The sequence below is a fragment of the Trachemys scripta genome, chromosome 25 (genome assembly GCF_013100865.1).
Source record: "Trachemys scripta elegans isolate TJP31775 chromosome 25, CAS_Tse_1.0, whole genome shotgun sequence".
Classification (NCBI taxonomy): Eukaryota; Metazoa; Chordata; order Testudines; family Emydidae; genus Trachemys; species Trachemys scripta.
In genome coordinates this window covers 2,209,907-2,227,956 of record NC_048322.1, presented here as the reverse complement: position 1 = coordinate 2,227,956, position 18,050 = coordinate 2,209,907, and the positions used below count along the sequence as shown (strand labels likewise).

Here is an 18,050-nt window from a genome sequence, read left to right as displayed (position 1 = left end):
TGCTTCAAAATGTTTTCCTTGAGGACCTGCTCCATGATTTTTCCAGGGACTGAGGTGAGGCTGACTGGTCTGTAGTTCCCTGGGTTCTCCTTCCCTTTTTTAAAGATTGGAATTATATTTGCCTTTTTCCAGTCATCCTGGACCTCCTCTGATCACCACGAGTTTTCAAAGATAATGGCCAATGGCTCTGCAATCACATCAGCCAATTCCCTCAGCATCCTCAGATGCATTAGATTAGGACCCATGGACTTGTGCATGTCCAGCTTTTCTAAATAGTCCTTAACCTGTTCTTTCACCACTGAGGGCTGCTCACCTCCTCCCCATACTGTGTTGCCCAGGACAGCAGTGTGGGAGCTGACTTTGTCTGTGAAGACCGAGGCAAAAAAAGCATTGAGTACTTCAGCTTTTTCCACATCATCTGTCTCTAGGTTGCCTCCCCCATTCATTAAGGGTCCCACATTTTCCCTGACCTTTTTCTTATTATTAACATACCTGTAGAAACCCTTCATGTTACCCTTCACATCCATTGCTAGCTGCAACTCCAGTTGTGTTTTGGCCTTCCTGATTACACCCTTGCATGCTCGAGCAATATTTTTAAACTCCTCCCTAGTCATCTGACCAAGTTTCCACTTCTTGTAAGGTTCCTTTTTGTGTTTAAGCTCAACGAACATTTCACTGATAAGACAAGCTAGTCGCCTGCCATATTTGCTATTCTTTCTGCACATCGGGATGGTTTGTTCCTGTGCCCTTAATAAGTTTTCTTTAAAATACAGCCAGCTTTCCTGGACACCTTTCCCCCTTATCTTAGCCTCCCAGGGGATCCTTCCCATCCGTTCCCTAAGGGAGTCAAAGTTTGCTTTTCTGAAGTCCAGGGTCCATATTTTGCTACTCTCCTTTCTTCCTTTTGTGAGGATCCTGAACTCAACCATCTCATGGTCACTGCTGCCCAGGTTGCCACCCACTTCTACTTCCCCTACCAATACTTCCCTGTTTGTGAGCAGCAGGTCAAGAGGAGAATGGCTCCTGGTTGGTTTCTCCAGCATTTGCACCAGGAAGTTATCCCCAACACTCTCCAAAAACTGTCTAGATTGTTTGTGCACTGCTGCATTGCTCTCCCAGCAGATGTCAGGGTGATTGAAGTGCCCCATGAGAACCAGGGCCTGTGATCTGGAAACTTCTGTTAGTTGTCCGAAGAAAGCCTCATCTACCTCATCCTCCTGGTCCGGTGGTCTATAGCACACAACCACCACGACATCACCCGTGTTGCTCTCACTTCTAAACTTAACCCAAGGACTCTCAACTGGCTTTTCTCCAGTTTCATACTGGAGCTCTGAGCAATCATACCACTCTCTTACATACAGTGGAACTCCTCCATCTTTCCTCGCCTGCCTGTCCTTCCTGAACAGTTTATACCAATCCATGTCACTTCTCCAGTCATGTGAACTGCCCCACAAAATCTCTGATATTCCAGTCACATCATAGTTCTTTGACTGTGCCAGGACTTCCAATTCTTCCTGCTTGTTTCCAAGGCTTCTTGTGTTTATTTACATGCACCTAAGAAAACTAGCCGATTGCCCTGCTTTCTCAGTATGAATCAGGAAGCCCCCCCCCATTGCATCCTCCTTGTGTTTCCTCCCGATATCCCACTTCCCCACTTACCTCAGGACTTAGGTCACCATCCCCAGGCGAACCTACTTTAAAGCCCTCCTCACTAGGTTAGCAAGGCTGCCTGTGAAGATACTCTTCCCTCTCTTCGTTAGGTGGATCCTGTCTCTTTCTAGCAATCCTTCTTCCTGGAACATGCCATTGTCGATGAATCCAAAGCCCTCTCTCCAAGGCCAGCAGCATAACCACGCATTTACCCTCACAATTCGACGGTTCCTACCTGGGCCTTTTCCTTCAACAGGGAGGATGAATGAGTACACGATTTTCACCTCAAACTCCTTTATCCTTCTTCCCAGAGCCAAGTAGTCTGCAGTGACCCACTCAAGGTCATTCTTGGCAGTATCATTGGTACCCACATGGAGAAGTAGGAAGGGCTAGCAGTCCCAAGGCTTGATCAGTCTCGGCAGACACTCCATCACATCCTGAATTGTAGCTCCAGGCAAGCAGCACACTTCTCGAGTCTCTGTCTGGTCAGCAGATGGATGACTCCGTCCCCCTTAGGAGGGAGTCCCCGACCAGCACCACCCATCTCCTTCTCTTGGGAGTGGTGGTCGTGGAACCCCCATCCCTAGGACAATGCATCTCATGCCTTCTGGTCGATGGGGGTCTCCTTCTGATCCCTAGATTGCTCTTCCAAATCATTCTCCGCAGTAGAACCTGTGCAGAGAACCTGAAAATGGCTTTGTACCTCTATCTGCATTGGGGGTACATGGGTTCTCCTCATTCTTCTTCTGGAAGTCACATGGTGCCTGTTTTCTTCCCTGTTCTGCCCTGCCCTCTCTGATTCTTTGGCATGTTGTGCCTCCAGAACCAAACGCTGACTTCTGTCCAGAAAGTCTTCATTTTCTCTGATGCAACACAAAGTTGATACTTGCATCTCTAGTCCTTTAATATGGAGACCAGTTTGCACTTTGTAGAGCTAAAGTCACTTCTGTCCTTTGGGAGAAAGATAAACATGGCACATCCTGTGCAGGTCACAACAGCTGATTGCTCAGTATCCATGTCTTCCTTCTAAAAGCGTCCTCAGATGTTGTATTTACTTCTCACAGAAGCCTGAAAGGCAAAAACACTCTGAGGAAACTCCCCCCAGGCAAACTCCCAGGCAATAGCTGATTCCTTCAGAACCATTCCATGCCTCTGGGTCCCAATCTGGCTGCCTTGTTGGACAAGAAGCACTTCCATGCTGGGCAAATGATGGTAGCCAATAAGGGAATGTATCAGATTCCAAGCTCAGACTGCAGGATACGTGAATGCTGAGTCCAGAGTCTGTGGTTTGGTCTCTTAGATTTGCTATTAAGTCTAATGCATGTGTATTACTTCTCCTGTTGCTACTTTGAAAGATTAGCAAGTGTGAAAATAGAGCACAAAAAGGTGTTTTTTCTCATGATGCAGCCTTCCCACATAGTGTGAGACCCCTTCTACCCACACTTATGGGAGAAGACCCAGGGAAAAATGAACTCACAGAAATGGAAGGCTCCTAGGTTATTGTAGAATGTGACTTCACACAAAGCTCATTGGGTGGAAATTGGAATCAAGAGAAAACTGCCCTATAGGTTTATATTTTGTAATTGTTGAATAAGTTGTTACCAGTGACAATGAAATTAAACATGAAGTTAATTAGTGTAATGTAAGAGGCTGATTATGTGATAACTTTCAGTGTTACAATGTAATTCAGGTTTTCTTCTAGTTCTCTCCCTGCCCTGTCCTACTATATAGGAAATGGTGGCTAATCCTGAAATTAAAGCCTCATTCCAAAGGAATTAGAGTGGGGGAATATGTGAGAGAAATAGCATGTAGGAGAATAGAGACCCAGTAGAGACTGTAATTATTTCTATTTAAAATGGAATTTATTTTGATAAATTTTAAATCTTTTGTTAAGAGGAAAATTACTTGAGACAGGATTTGGAACCTTTTACCCAGTTAGAGGGTAGCTGCCACAGAGTTCTCCAGGTCTCTTGTTTGCAAAGCAAAGATGTCACATCAGGCAGGAGATGTCAAAATCTAAAATGGTGATGGATGTGTGATGGTAGTTTTTCTGGGTTGTTGTTTTTTTAATGTAATTTTTGTTTTTGCAACCAGTTATTTTTATAGGTGCTGAGACCCCTTTTCCTTTTGAGCACATCTGTTTAACCCTCAGGCCTGGCTTTGAAAACCTCCTCAGAACTGGCCTTGTGTTTCTTTCATGTTTGATATTTTTGGGGTTCACACATCCACACTACATGCGGTTCACAGCAAGAGATACTTTGAGAAACCTGCTGGGTTAAGCGGGCCTTTTCCAAACTGATATTGGCCCAAAGTCTGCCTCAATTCAGCTGGATTGGGACACATCTGTATCAAAGGAGTGGCTCACACCTGATTTGTCCTGAGACCTTGGGGGAGGGGTAGTAAAATAGGATAATTAGGAATCGACAACAATAAAGTTAAAGGTAAGGGTGAAAGACCCTCACCTTGCAGGTCAACAAGCCTGTTCTGTTCATTCCCTCTGGTACTGGTCACTCTCAGGCAGCTCACTGGGCTAGATGGAGGACTGTGGCTTTCCTCATCTGAAAGCTCTGCAGCCACTGCTCGTCATCCCAGATGTGCATGACGATGTGATCCCACCACTCAGTGCTTGTTTCCCAAACCCAAAAGCGGTGTTCAACTGTGGTCAGCACCTCCGTGAATGCCACAAGCAATCTCTTGTCATAGCTACTACGCATGGTGAGATCAATGTCGAACTCATCTGCCTTTGTAGTTTAAGGAACAACTCCACTGCCACTCGTGACGTGTAGCATATTGGCTAACAGTGCAGGATCCATTCCTAAAGCACAAAGAGGCAGAATGCGCAGTACACCAACCATTGAAAGATGGTGCCAAATGTGGACGGAAGCACAGGGATTGCTGGGATGCGAAGCAATGCCTCACGGGGCATTGGGACAGGACCCAGGATGCCCCGCGACTCCCTCTGCCTTCCCACAACTCTTAGCGGCAGAAGAGGAAGCAATACTCAGTGTGATAGCTGCCCAGAGTGTACTGCTGTGAACATCGCTGCAAGTGCCGCAAGTGTGAACATGCTAATGCGCAGGCAGCTGACAGTGTGAACACACAATAGCGGTTTCCCTTCAGCACTCTCTGAGCGGCACTGAACTCCCAGTGCTGTAACTCTGCCAGTGTAGACATAGCCTCAGAGAGACAGACTGCCAGGATCCCAGGACTGATCCCCTCTGGGGAATGAAGCACAATGTCAACAAAACCCTACTAGCCCAAAGTGCTGGACCATCTATGCCATTACCTGGTTCCTAAACTGCAGCTACAGTTCCTACCTCACATGAATCCAAAGACCGAGAGGCGCAGAAATCCAACCCCTTATAATCTTAGAAATGTTTTGTTCCTTTTTCTATTTTGTGTCTATTTCTTTTTATGAACTTGGAGACATCCCAGCCTTTCTATTAGATTGGGGTGTAACAGTGTGTGTGTGTGTGTGTGTGTGTGTGTGTGTGTGTGTGTGTGTGTGTGTACGTACACCTCTGAAATCTACCAAGGGAAGATGTTAGGAAGAATACTTCCCCAAATCTTAATAGCCTTAAAACTGCGCCCTATGAAATGACTAAATGCATGCTCCTCACCTATGGAAACATTGCAAGGAATTGAGCTGTCAGATATGTATTGTTCAGCGAGAGCTGTTTCAACTTCTTTTACTAATGTCTCTCTAAGGTCTGTATGTGATTTGGGGAGAGAGGACAGGAGAAGTATTAGCTACACAATAGTGAAATCTAAGGAGAAAACTGTAGTTGGCTTTGAGGTTGTGGGCTAAATGTAAGCAATAATTTGGTTTTGGTATTGAAATATTCAGCTGGGTAAAGCTGGGTTGCACTGCCTGGGTAAAAATCTCTGATTGGGGTTTTGGCATCACTAAATATGCACCTGCCTTCTTGGGTTGCTCTTTTAGGATTTATAAGGGTTGATTTTCTGCTGTATTAATCTGATGGAATCAAGTCATCAATTTAGTCAAACCAATGCAATATCCATGTTAACTCATTGATTTACTGATTTGACCTGAACTTTATCACTGTATTATTTAACCCTTAGCTGAGTGGTGTCTATAGTCATTTAGCCTTAGTGATGTGTCCACTTAGATTTATTTGTTCATGTTAATAAAACATGTAACTGGGATATTGAGTCATTTCTTTCAATAAGCAACCGGGGCTGGAACTTTTATTTGTATATTTCCTTTTAATTCAATCTCCATTTTCTTCATTTCATTACTGTTCTAAGTTAAGGAATGTGCAGCACCAAAAACTGATACAAGCCTTTTGCTGCCCCATTTTGTGCCCATCCAGCAGGGTAGAGAACAAACACCTCCTGGAGCAGGGATTGTCACACTGGACTGTAAATACAGATGCATGTGCCCAAGGTTTGCTGTCTTTCTCCAATCATGGCATGAAGGTGACACCTTCAGCTCCTTGTAATCATGCCTGGCAGAAAGGCGACCCCTATGTGCATTCCCTTGGGAGGCAGGGGGATCTGGGAGACCCTGGACACTGGGGGATATTTACCCAGAGCTCAGGAGCAATCTACTCAGGGGTGATGCAGTAGAAAAGAGCTGTGCTCTGCTTTCCCCACTTATTTCTCCTTATCCCCTTTTGGTCTCTCTCTACACTTTCCCTTTCTTCCCCTCCCCCCACCCCCTGACAGGGAGACTTGGTCACTTCCTTGCTCCCAGGGGCGCTCACTCTCCTGTAGCTGGATTGGCCCATGCGAGTGCTAATAGGAGCGAGAGCCTGGGTACGGGTCAGTCCCTGCAGTGGCTCTGGGACACACAGAGGCAGAAGGAGGAGCAAAGATGGGGCTAGTTCCCACCTCAGAAAGTCCCTGGCCCGGTGAGTGTGGCAGCTGCAGCCCGGTTGGGCTTGAAGGAGCCAGGAAGGGGCCAGAGCAGTGGGTAGCCGGGGGCTGGTAGGAAGGAAGGCAGGAAAAGAGCTGTGGGGCAGATCCCGGAGGCAGGGCGTTGTAAGGTATGAGACACTGCTGGTGATGCTGCCTCCAATGTGAGCTAGGAGCCGGGGCTGAGCTCTGGGCTGCTGCTGCAGCCCCAGCACAGCTGGTCCAGGGACAGACTTTCACTGAAGTACTTCCTGTGCCCATCCGAGGTGGGGACTTTTTCCAGCTGGACCTAGTCCCAGGCTTTGCTGCCCCTGGCCCGGAGCTGCAGGCACCAGGGGCCAGAGAGACCCTGGGGCCAGCGCTGGGCGGGCAGGACAGAGACTCCGCCCAAAGGCTCCGGGAGCAGCAGGTCTCACTGTCCCTGGGGATCTGCTCCCAGGTGGAGAATGTGCCTGGGTGGGACGTGGACAGTGATGGAACCGCTGTCCTCACGCTGCCTCAGGTGCTCTTCTTCAGCTCCTGTTCTCTCCTTAGCTTGGCCTCACTCTGGCCCAGGTAGTTCCAGCTCACATGGAGGATGGGACCCCCTGGCCTGGTGACTGCCTTCCCTGTCTCTCAGGGTGAGCTGGAGCTTTGGCCTCTCCCCATTGCCCCTGGGGACTGTCAGTCTCAGGGTCCTGATTTCTCATTGACCTTTCCCCTTTCTTTTGATACTGGGAACTAGCCCACCAAAAAAAACCCACTAAGTTTTAGTAAGGGGCCAACAATCCCCTTACACAAGCCAGCCCCGTGAGGGTCACAGATGTCCAGAGAAAACAGCACAAGCTGGTTCCATGGTGTAACGGTCAGCACTCAGGACTCTGAATCCTGCAATCTGAATTCAAATATCAGTGGGACCTTGTCTTTGGTGCAGCAAAGCCCTGGCGCTCAAATTGCTCACTTCCCTGGCTCCTGTTGTGAAAGAGCGAGTCTTTTCCCTCCTGCTGGGTGACTCACGCCCACTGGAGCCAGGTCTTCGGTCAGGATGGTGTGACGGGATGGCCGCAGTGGGTTGGGCCTCTAGAACTTGCCACCCTGGCTACTGATGCTGGCAGTCCTGCGGTTTGACCCAATGTTTGGGATTCTTGCTGCTTCACCTGATGCCTGCAAGTTTTGCCCTTGTGCTTGCTGCCCACACTTTTCCTCTTGCCCACATGGTGCTTAAAGAAAGGAGTGGCAGGGGCAGGTTTCATAGTCAGGGGTAAGCAGGAGGGACGAAGAGTCCCAGGCTGGAGCCCAGCAGACCTTTCCTCCTCTGGACACCTAGAGCAGAGGTGACTGGTGCTGACAGCTCCAAGGGCAGGCTTACAAGCCACAGAGTAACCCAGGGTGAGGAGGACCAGGCCTATGCATTGCCAGCTGACTGCCACAAAGACACCTGGCCAGCCTCCTCCCTGGCATGCCAAACACCCACTGAAGGCCACCTGAAGACCAGCATCCAGCATGTGGGGTGGCTGCTGATACTCTGTGGACAACATCAGAATGTTGTAGGAAAGCAGGGCAATCCCCCCTGGTGGGGCCTCTTACTGTTCTCACTCAAGATGCTCACTTTTGCAGTGGGGCAGAAGATTTTTCCCTAAGAGGCTTTTCCCCAGCTGGTGAGAAGCAGTGAATCACCCAGGCTCCAAAGGTGCTATTTAGCAAGCCCCCTCAAGCAAAGGGACAGGTGCACATTTGGGAGAGGGAAACTGCTCTACACTCTAGCCCAGGCACCCGCCCATTTCCTTTGGTGTGTCAGGAATGGTAAAGGCTAGACTGGAAGACCTGGGGCTCACGCCTTTGTGATGTCCTACCCCCAACTCTTTCCCGGAGCTCTAACTGAAGCCAGAGCATTGGCCTGAGCGGCCAAGAAGAGAGCAGGACTTTCAGTACAAAGGGAAAACCATACAAGCACAACCGCAAAGGGACTCGAACCTTCAATCCCCTCATCCAAGGTCAGGCACCTTATCCATTAGGCCACATGAGAAAAGCTTCTCCAAGCACTCCTTTAGAAAAGACGGACACTGTTTCTCCGGTCATCTACTGAGGGGGCAAAGACACTCTGGGCACAAGAAGTCGAGTTGCCATAATTCTACGGAGCCAGGTGCAGGACTTTGGCAGGGAGGCTCAGGCATGGGGGATCGGGGTGCTGCAGATGGACCAGCTGTCTAGGTGCGGAGATTTAGTCGCACTGAGGCCCAGGAGGGAGGAGGAGGAGGAGGAATCCTGCTGATGGGCAGTGGCTGTGGAGAAAAAGAGGAAGGGTTCCTGGGACTTCCCCCCCCCCCCTTTTTACCTGCCTGCTTGCTCTTGTGGTGGAAGGGGCAGATGCTCTCAGGAAGCCTGTTTTGTTAGTTCCCTCTGGGGCATCTGGCATTGGCCACTGTCAGAGGACAGGATACTGGGCTAGATGGACCTTTGGTCTGACCCAGTCTGACTGTTCTTACGGGGTTTGCCAAGGTCACCTATGGATCTTCTCTTTGTGTTTCTGAAGGCTCTACAGGGCTGCATAAGCTGCAGCAAGTTTCTGGTCTTGGGTTTGATCTTGAGAAACAGGATTGTAGGTGAGGCACGGAGTCAAAGGATCTCACGCCTGACAGCCAGCAGACGTGCAGGCAATGAGCCCAGGACAACTGGTAAATGTGGTGCATGAATGAGCCCAAACTAGAATGTTTCTTGTTGGCCTCAAAAGGTCATTGCTCAAAGGGAGCCATCTGGTGTGATGAAAAGAGTGACTCACGTATGGACTCGACTAGCTTGGGGAGTCCTTGCACTGGGGTTTGGGGGGGTTTAATATGTGGTTGGGATAATTCCACATCCATAAAATCTTACCGCTGGGTTTGTAATGTCAGACTCCAGCAAACATGTCCCTGTATGTGTGAAGGGAGGGGCTGTGAGGGGGAGGGACCATGTGGGTGTCAGTGTGAGGGGGAGGGTCCATAGGGGTGTCAGTGTGAGAAGGAGGGACTGAGAGGGGGAGGGTCCATGAGGGTGTCAGTGTGAGGGGGAGGGGCTGTCAGGGGGAGGGTCCATGGGGGTGTCACTGTGAGGGGGAGGGGCTGTGAAAGGGAGGGTCCATGGGGATATCAGTGTGAGGGGAGGGGCTGTGAGGATATAGTCACCTCCTGGCAACAGGAGCCCCCTGACAAGGGAGTTGAACTGCCCCCTCCTCCCAGGTGCTTTGGGGAGCCCTAGGGCCCAGCACGCAGCTGCTGTCCCTGCAGGGTCCCTGGGAGTCACAAAGGGGTGATGTGAGGTTAATGCCCCATCTGTCCTGGGGTGGGGGACTGGAGCCCCCGGAACAGCCCTGCAGGGGACTCAGCCCTGTAGTGAATTCACTGTCTGTGGAAAAGCACGTCTAGGAATGGGGATTCCCAGCTGCATTAGAGCGGCATGAAGGAGAAGAAAGAGTTAAAGCTTTAGAAAATTCTGGGTGCGCTGGGTGTGAAGGAGGGTGCCCAGCTCTCAGTCTGCAGAACGGCCAACCCCAAACGTTCAAAAACCCTGAGTCAGGCTCACCAAAAAATCATGAGATTGGCTTTAAAATCAGGAGACTGTGTAAAAATAATAGATTTGGTGATCTTTTTATTTGCCTTCTGCTTGATGAGCCTTTAGGGCGCACTGGAGGGACATTTTGAATCTTTCTCCACAGCCACGAGGGCTAGAAATGTACTGTGTCTTTAGGAGCGAAGGCTGAAATCATCACATCTCCACTTGACTCCAGGAGCTGGGGCTTTAAGGAAAACAATAAGTCTCATGAGACTCAAGGCAAAATCATGAGAATTGGCAGCACAGAGTCGGACTGAGTCTTTATTCTCCGGGATTTCCTGGAGCAGGGGGTTCCCAACCTTTTTCTTTCTGTGGCCCCCGCCCAACATGGTATAAAACCTCCACAGCCCACCTGTGCCACAATAATTGTTTTTCTGCACGTCCAGTAGATTAAAAGCCAGGGCTGCCATTAGGGGGTAGCCAGCAGAGCAATAGCGCAGGGCCGCACAGCACAGGGGCCCCCCACGAAGTTAACAGGCTTTGGCTTCAGTCCCAGGTGGAAGGGCTCAGATTTCAAATTTCTGCCCTGAGCCCCAGCAAGTCTAACACCGGCCCTGTTTTCTGGTATATTTCTCCCCCCGCCGAAACCAGCTCACTGCCCCCCAGGGGGCTCCGGACCCCTGGCTGAGAACCACGGCCTTGGAGTTCTGTTTAGAAGAAGGGAGCAAAGCTGCTGCCTTTCCTGATGGCTGAACGCAGGCCCTTAGAGTGGGATATTCCTGCATTGCCAGCTGCACCACGAAAGCTCACTGAGCAGTTGTCTGCCCTCAGGGACAGTCTAAGCCTGCAGGGCCCCAGGGTGGGGGGGAGGGGGGGAATGAAGCAGCTGGGTCAGGCTAGGCACCCTCATTCCCAGAGAACTGCCCTGGCTCCCTTCTCAGCAGCAAAGAAGTCAATTCCCCCACCCCTGATGAATCAGCCTGGAGCTAAGTGCAGTGCTGGGGGTTTCTCCTTTCACTCCTGCTGGGGAGTGCCGAGGTCCCAGGGGGCATTTCTAGCAGAGCATTCAGAACTCAACTGGGGGAACCAGCCTTCGTTACAGAATGCTCACATTCAGATGACATCTTTATTTACAGTTTTTATAATACGATATAATCCTTCAATCCTAGTGTCACCATCGATAACATGGCTTCTTCAGCCTGGTGGGATACCAAGGGTAACACTAACCAGCTCTTCAAATCCAAGAGAGTGGAGATAAATCACCTCTCAGAGTCAATGCGGGTCAATCAATAGACGGTGGGCCAAATCGTGTTTGAATGGACCCCAAAATCTTTTTATTTACTTATTATTATCATCATTATATTTATTTTTTATTAATATTTATGCTGGAGTCTAAACCTTGACTTGACCTTATCCAACAATTTTGGACCTTGACAAAAAATAATGTATTACCCCTAAGAATGGGGTTGTGTTACATTCCTTATGTCCTCATGCCATCTTGTGGCCATTTCCTTTCCCTCCTTTCAATGAAAAGCTTTGGTATTTGTGTAGAAACTCTATTTCTTCGGGAGAGATCCAGGAGTGGGGGCTGCCTGCATGTACCAAGCACCCACTAGATTAGAAGGTGACTGACAAACACCCTTAAGACGAGGCAGCCGTCCCTGTCAAAAAAATCTTCTCCCTTCTTCACTTGAGTGACAGCCTGAATCATTCCTTCAGCTCACAGGCTCCTCCCAAGCCTAAAACGGAAAACCATCTTGCCAAAAAGCAGCCCACTAGGACACACCATTGCGTCTTTTCCTTCCACCCAGAACCCCGCTTCATCTTCTCCTGAGCTGCAAGTAGCCATCCCTGGGATACCAAGAGGCAGGCACAGGATTCTACTTCCCAGCAGCCAACCGCAACTCCCCAGGCTTTGGCAGAACAAATGGTGGTGCTCTACTAACCCCACTTAGCCTCAATGATGCACTTAGCTACTGCTGTGCCTTCCTCAGCATGACTTTCCTCTTTTGCCCCATTCCTGCCTTACTTCCTCCTTTGGCAAGTCACACAAAGGAGGCCAGCAGGAAGAGCTGGCCTTTGGAGGCCAGCCTCCAAGGGCAGAGGAGGCCAAGCCGCAAGCATTCAGAAGGCGACTAATTCCTCTAGCTTCCCCAGGCTAATGCCAAGGTACTTTGTCCACTGATGTCACCACCCTCTATTGTGCAGTGGTTGGGGTTACTCCAGGGACAGGCCAGTGGCAGAAGGAGGAGTGCCTTGTTGGACAGCAAGAGGAGCTGGGAAAAGGAAGCCAGCATGTTTCTGCCTGTTCTTGGGCTGAGGTCCTTTTGCATGTTAGGCAAACGTAGTAACCACTACACTATAGAAACTCCATCACAGTGTGCTGCCCTGCCCCATACTCAAGTTCCATGTACTTTGGTGGTGCTTACCCTGGCAGACACCAATGGGTGAACCTGGAGAAAGTGGCAGCAGCCCTTCGCTAGGTCAGCTGGAAGAGCAGAGGACTGTAGTCAGGGCTCAGGAAGTCATCCTCACATCACCCTTGTGACTCCAGCTTGAAGGGGAGCTTCTTTTTCTTCCCCTTGCTGAGAAAGAGCAAGAGAAGAAAGAAAGGTCAGGTGGCAAACTGAGTGCAGAAGCCAATGCTGTCTTTTCCCATAGCAAAGCCTGAAATGAGGGACTTGCATCGGGTAAAGGCACTGCTGTGTTTCCAGAAAACAGCCCACCACTGCAGAAAGAGGGACAAAAGAGCATGCTGAAGCCTGGGATTGAACCAGGGACATTTAGAGCTTCAGTCTAATGCTTGCCCAACTGAGCTACTTCAGCACTTGTAGGGGGCTTTTTTCGCCTGCTGCTTGTCACCTTGAAGCATATTCTCAATAAAACATCTCTCCAATCAACAATGGACAATGCAAGACTGACATCGCTTGCTATTTTAGCACTTGAAAATGTCATCAACTAGTCTTTGGATCTCTCTAATGCTGTGCTTCAGTTCATGGGGGAAAGGTGAGACGAGCGATCTCTGAACAAAGGCCTAAGGTTAACATTTTAACGCTGTCTCTTACTGAAGCATTATTTTATACTGGCCCACCCTGTGTTGGTGACAGTTCCATTTCTAGATGTTAGTACATTTCAGTTACTGTTAAAATTAAAAGTTTCTATATGCTTAAAGGAAATGATTTTTTTTATTTGCTTATATATGGTATGAATAAATACAGATTTACACATCCTATCATGAAAATTTATTGTCTTATATGATAGAGAAAATCATGAATCCAAATTGTGCATCAAAATCATGAAATGAGCATAAGTGCAATAAAAAACAAGGAATTCAATGGTTTAACATATGAAGCAGGGGTAGGGGGGACACCAAAGACACTTCGTGCCTGGGATGCCGCTTGGTCTAGGGGAGGCCCTGTCAGTGAAAGCAGGAGTTAGTTTCACATGCCTATTTTCAGGCTGTAATCTGGGGGCACCCTGCTCTGTGGGAGGTAGCCCAGACTCAGGGCTGGAACAGGCCCCTGATTGAGGGGGTGGCTGCATGGTTTACAGCGCTCTGACGTCTCAGGCAATGTGTCTCTCTGAAAGCCTCAGAACTGCATCCTGAGATGACTCCTGCACTGCCTTTGCTCCTTTCACATTCTATAGAAAGGAGCAGCATCAAGGGTTAGGGATGAGCTATAGGTCACTATGTGGGTGGCAGAGACTTCAGGAGTAAACCTAGCACCCAAAGCAGAGGGGGAATATAAGGCTTTTTCTCTTTACTTAACCACGTGCTATAGCTCAGAGAGCTCTTTTAAATGTCTCCCCTCAGACAACCTGGGAAAGGGGAAGAATTCTTAGGTTCTAGTTTGATTTGAATGAGGATCACTGGAACCTAAAACCATTCACTGCCCTTTCCTAGAGAAATCCATGATGCACAGAACGGGGCTGAGATAAATGCTTACAGGAGTCAAGAATTGCTCCCCTGGAATACCAGCAATATTGGGCAGCTGGAAATCTCAGCAAAGGAGCTGAAGCCTTGGTGATTCAGACATAGATGTCCTAGGTACTGCATGGGAGGTTTAGGTTTCTTTTCTGGACAATAGCAGTGTGAGTTTTATTGTCTCAACATTTCAGTAGAAAAATTCAAACCCAAACTGTGTGTGGTGGGGAGATGGATAGCAGTTTCTTTGATTTTGGTTTAGTTTGTTCTCTTATTCTCATTTTAAAAGCTCTTGATCATTTTGATGGGGAAAATGTTTGTAGAAGGACAAGGAAAAGTAAGAAAAATTAAAAATCTGCATTGTAGTGAGGGAGTCTCTGTGTACCAGGGCAGAGGTGGAGATTTTCATGGGGAAGGGGGTTAAGGGATAAATGAGAGGCTTTTGCGGGAACACGGGGATGTTTTTCAGTTTAATTTTTCCAAAGGGAAACCTCCCCACTTTCCCTGTTCTGCTGCCCAGCTCAGACCCCACTGACAACCCTGTGACGAAGTGGGAATAGGTGACCCATGACTCTTGCATTTTGGGAGGCTGGGCGTGAGTGATGGAAGCTCCCTAAAAGTGTGGGGGGGGCATCGGTACCTGGACTGTGGCACTGCCCCCCCACTCCACTCTGCTATTTCTCCTCCCTCTCAGGACCCACCTGTGCTCCACCTTGCTCCCGTTTGGCCACTTCCTTCCCCTGCTCTGCCTCTTTGGCTGAGGCCTGCGGGTCCACCTTTTGTTCACTCCTCTCCTCCCTTGAGGCCTCCTCACCTGCTGCTCGTACTTCTCCACTCCCTACCCCAAGGTCTGCCCGCCAACCACACCTCTCTGCCCCTCCCCTGAGACCCACCCTACCCACCTCTTTCTTCATGCTGCTATTGTTATTCCATGAAACATCAAGGATGGAATAAAAAGCTGAGTTTACTCCAGGGTGAGAAAAGAAAGGAGCTACCCTCCCCAGCAAAGCTCAGTGACCCAGAGAAAACCTGCCGCCTGCTATTGCAATCACTGACGTACTGGGGATATGATGGGAAAGGGACTATCTGAATTATCAGGGCAGGAAATGGACAACAATCTACAGCAACATCATTACCACAAACACACTCTCCTCATGATCCAGCCAGAAGGGAAATGAGCAGGAATTCTTGCTGTTCAGCCCTGACACACAATGGCAGAGCAGTGAGTGTGTTGTGGAAGCTGGTCTGATGAAACAATTGGAATTGATCACTCAGTGATGTAACCCTTCTGCCTATCTAAGTTGGCAGCAACAAGGGCCGGGTTCTGTATCTAGGGGTTCTGTTTTAATAACGCAATGCAAAACCAGCTCGAGCTCCCGCCCAGGGACCTGGGACAATTATATACCACCCCCTGGGTGCCTCTAAGAAGCAATACTTCTCCTCTCGCAAGCACGGAGTCTGAGGCCTGGTCTACACTACGGGTTTAGGTCGACTTTAGCAGCGTTAAATCGAATTAAGCCTGGACACGTCCACACGACGAAGCCCTTTCTTTCGACTTAAAGGGTCCTTTAAACCGGTTTCTTTACACCACCTCCGACGAGAGGATTAGCGATAAAACTGGCCTTTGCGGGTCGGAATTGGGGTAGTGTGGACGGAATTCAACGTTATTGGCCTCTGGGAGCTATCCCACAGTGCTTCATTGTGACCGCTCTGGACAGCACTCACAACTCAGATGCACTGACCAGGTAGAGAGGAAAAGACCCGCGAATGTTTGCATTTCATTTCCTGTTTGCTCAGCGTGGAGAACACAGGTGACCACGCAGAGCTCATCAGCACAGGTAACCGTGATGGAGTCCCAGGATCGCAAAAGAGCTCCAGCATGGACCGAACGGGAGGTACGGGATCTGCTCGCCATTTGGGGAGATGAAGCAGTGATAGCTGAACTCCGTAGCAGTAAAAGAAATGGAAAAGTATTAGAAAAGATCTCCAAGGCCATGAAGGACCGAGGCCATAACAGGGACACACAGCAGTGCCGCGTGAAAATTAAGGAGCTACGGCAAGCTTACCACAAAGCCAGAGAAGCAAACGGAAGGTCTGGGGCAGAGCCACAAACTTGCCGCTACTACGCGGAGCTGCATGCGATCCTAGGGGGTGCAGCCACCACTACCCCAACCGTGTGCTATGATTCTCTCACTGGAGAAACACACAGGGAAGACGGTTCGGGGAACGAGGAAGATGAGGATGGAGGTACTGTAGGTAGCTCACAGCAGCAAGGAAGCGGAGAAACCGGTTTCCCCAACAGCCAGGATATGTTTGTGACCCTGGACCTGGAACCAGTAACCCCCGAACTCACCCAAGACCCTCAGGGCACACAGGAGACCTCTGGTGAGTGTACCTTTGAAAATATTTGTAAACATTACACATGGTTTAAAAGCAAGCGTGTTTAATGATTAATTTGCCCTGGCAATCACGGCCAGTACATCTACTGGAAAAGTCTGTTAACGTGTATGGGGATGGAGCGGAAATCCTCCAGGGACATCTCCAGAAAGCTCTCCTTTATGTACTCCCAAAGCGTTTGCAAAAGGTTTCTGGGGAGGGCTTCCTTATCCCGTCCGCCATGGTAGGACACTTTACCACACCAGGCCAGTAGCACGTAGTCTGGAATCATTGCATAACAAAGCATGGCAGCGTATGGTCCCGGTGTTTGCTGGCATGCAGACAATATCCATTCCTTATCTCTCTTTGTTATCCTCAGGTGAGTGATATCATTCATGGTCACCTGGTTGAAATGGGGTGATTTTATTAAGGGGACATTCAGAGGCGCCCGTTCCTGCTCTTCTGTTAACCACGCGGTGGAGGGGAGGGGTGAAGTGATCATCCCAGAGAATCGTGTGTGGGGGGGGTTTACTTGTTTGTGCCGCATGTTAACCGGGAAACCGCAGCCCCTCCTTTTACATTGAAAACCCATTTTAAATGGACAACCCAATTCATCCTTGATATGGGAAATGCGCTACTGTTTGAAACCTTTCCCGCATGTTAAGAACGTTAAAAAAGCCAAAACACTGTGGCCTACCATGGCTGCCTGCAAGCCGAAATATGCGACCTTGTAATGAAAGAGTGTACCCATTGTTCTCTAAAATGTGTCTTTTTTAACCACCTCTCCCTTCTCCTCCACCAGCTGCAAATGTTTCTCCTTCGCAGAGGCTAGTGAACATTAGAAAGAGGAAATGTAGGACGAGGGACGATATGTTCACGGAGCTGCAGATGTCCTCCCACACTGATAGAGCACAGCAGAATGCGTGGAGGCAGTCAATGTCGGACATGAGAAAAGCACAATATGAACGAGAGGAGAGGTGGCGGGCTGAATGGCGGGATGAAAAGAGCAAGTGGCGGGCTGAAGACGATAGGTGGCGTCAGCTTGCAGACAGACGGCAAGAGGCAATGCTCCGTCTGCTAGAGCATCAAACTGATATGCTCCAGCGTATGGTTGAGCTGCAGGAAAGGCAGCAGGAGCAGAGACCGCCACTACAGCCCCTGTGTAACCAACAGCCCTCCTCCCCAAGTTCCATAGCCTCCTCACCAAAACGCCCAAGAACACGGTGGGGGGGCCTCCGTCCACCCAGTCACTCCACCCCAGATGATCGCCCAAGCATCAGAAGGCTGGCCTTCAATAAGAGTTAAAGTTTTAAAATGCCGTGTGTCCTTTTCCATCCCTCCTCCCCCACCCATCCCAGGCTACCTTGGCAATTATCCCCCTACTTCTGTGAGGAACTAATAAAGAATGCATGAATGTGAAAAAACAATGACTTTATTGCCTCTGCAAGCGGGAGGAGAGGGTGGGGTGGGGTGGTTGGTTTACAGGGAAGTAGAGTGAACCGGGTCAGGGGGGGGGATTGGAGGGTTCATCAAGGAGAAACAAACAGAAGTTTCACACAGTAGCCTGGCCAGTCACAAAACTCGTTTTCAAAGCTTCTCTGATGCGCACCGCGCCCTGCTGTGCTCCTCTAACCGCCCTGGTGTCTGGCTGCGCGTAATCAGCAGCCAGGCGAGTTGCCTCAACCTCCCACCCCGCCATAAAGGTCTCCCCCTT

General features: G+C 49.4%; 1 protein-coding gene and 1 non-coding gene across 3 annotated transcripts in view; one reads left to right on the top strand and one right to left on the bottom strand.

The window, feature by feature from the left end:
- Nucleotides 1–4,288, top strand: part of LOC117870017 (zinc finger protein 154-like) — a 46,409-nt gene extending 42,121 nt beyond the window's left edge. For both annotated transcript variants that reach the window (XM_034757185.1, XM_034757186.1), the window contains exon 6: nt 3,745–4,288. In XM_034757185.1, the coding sequence (XP_034613076.1) occupies nt 3,745–3,929 (185 nt within the window). In that variant the 3' untranslated portion in view covers nt 3,930–4,288. The remainder of the gene's footprint in view (nt 1–3,744) is intronic.
- Nucleotides 4,289–12,788: 8,500 nt separating this feature from the next.
- Nucleotides 12,789–12,861, bottom strand: TRNAF-GAA. Its single transcript has one exon. It is a non-coding gene; the product is annotated as a tRNA-Phe (tRNA).
- Nucleotides 12,862–18,050: the final 5,189 nt, after the last annotated feature.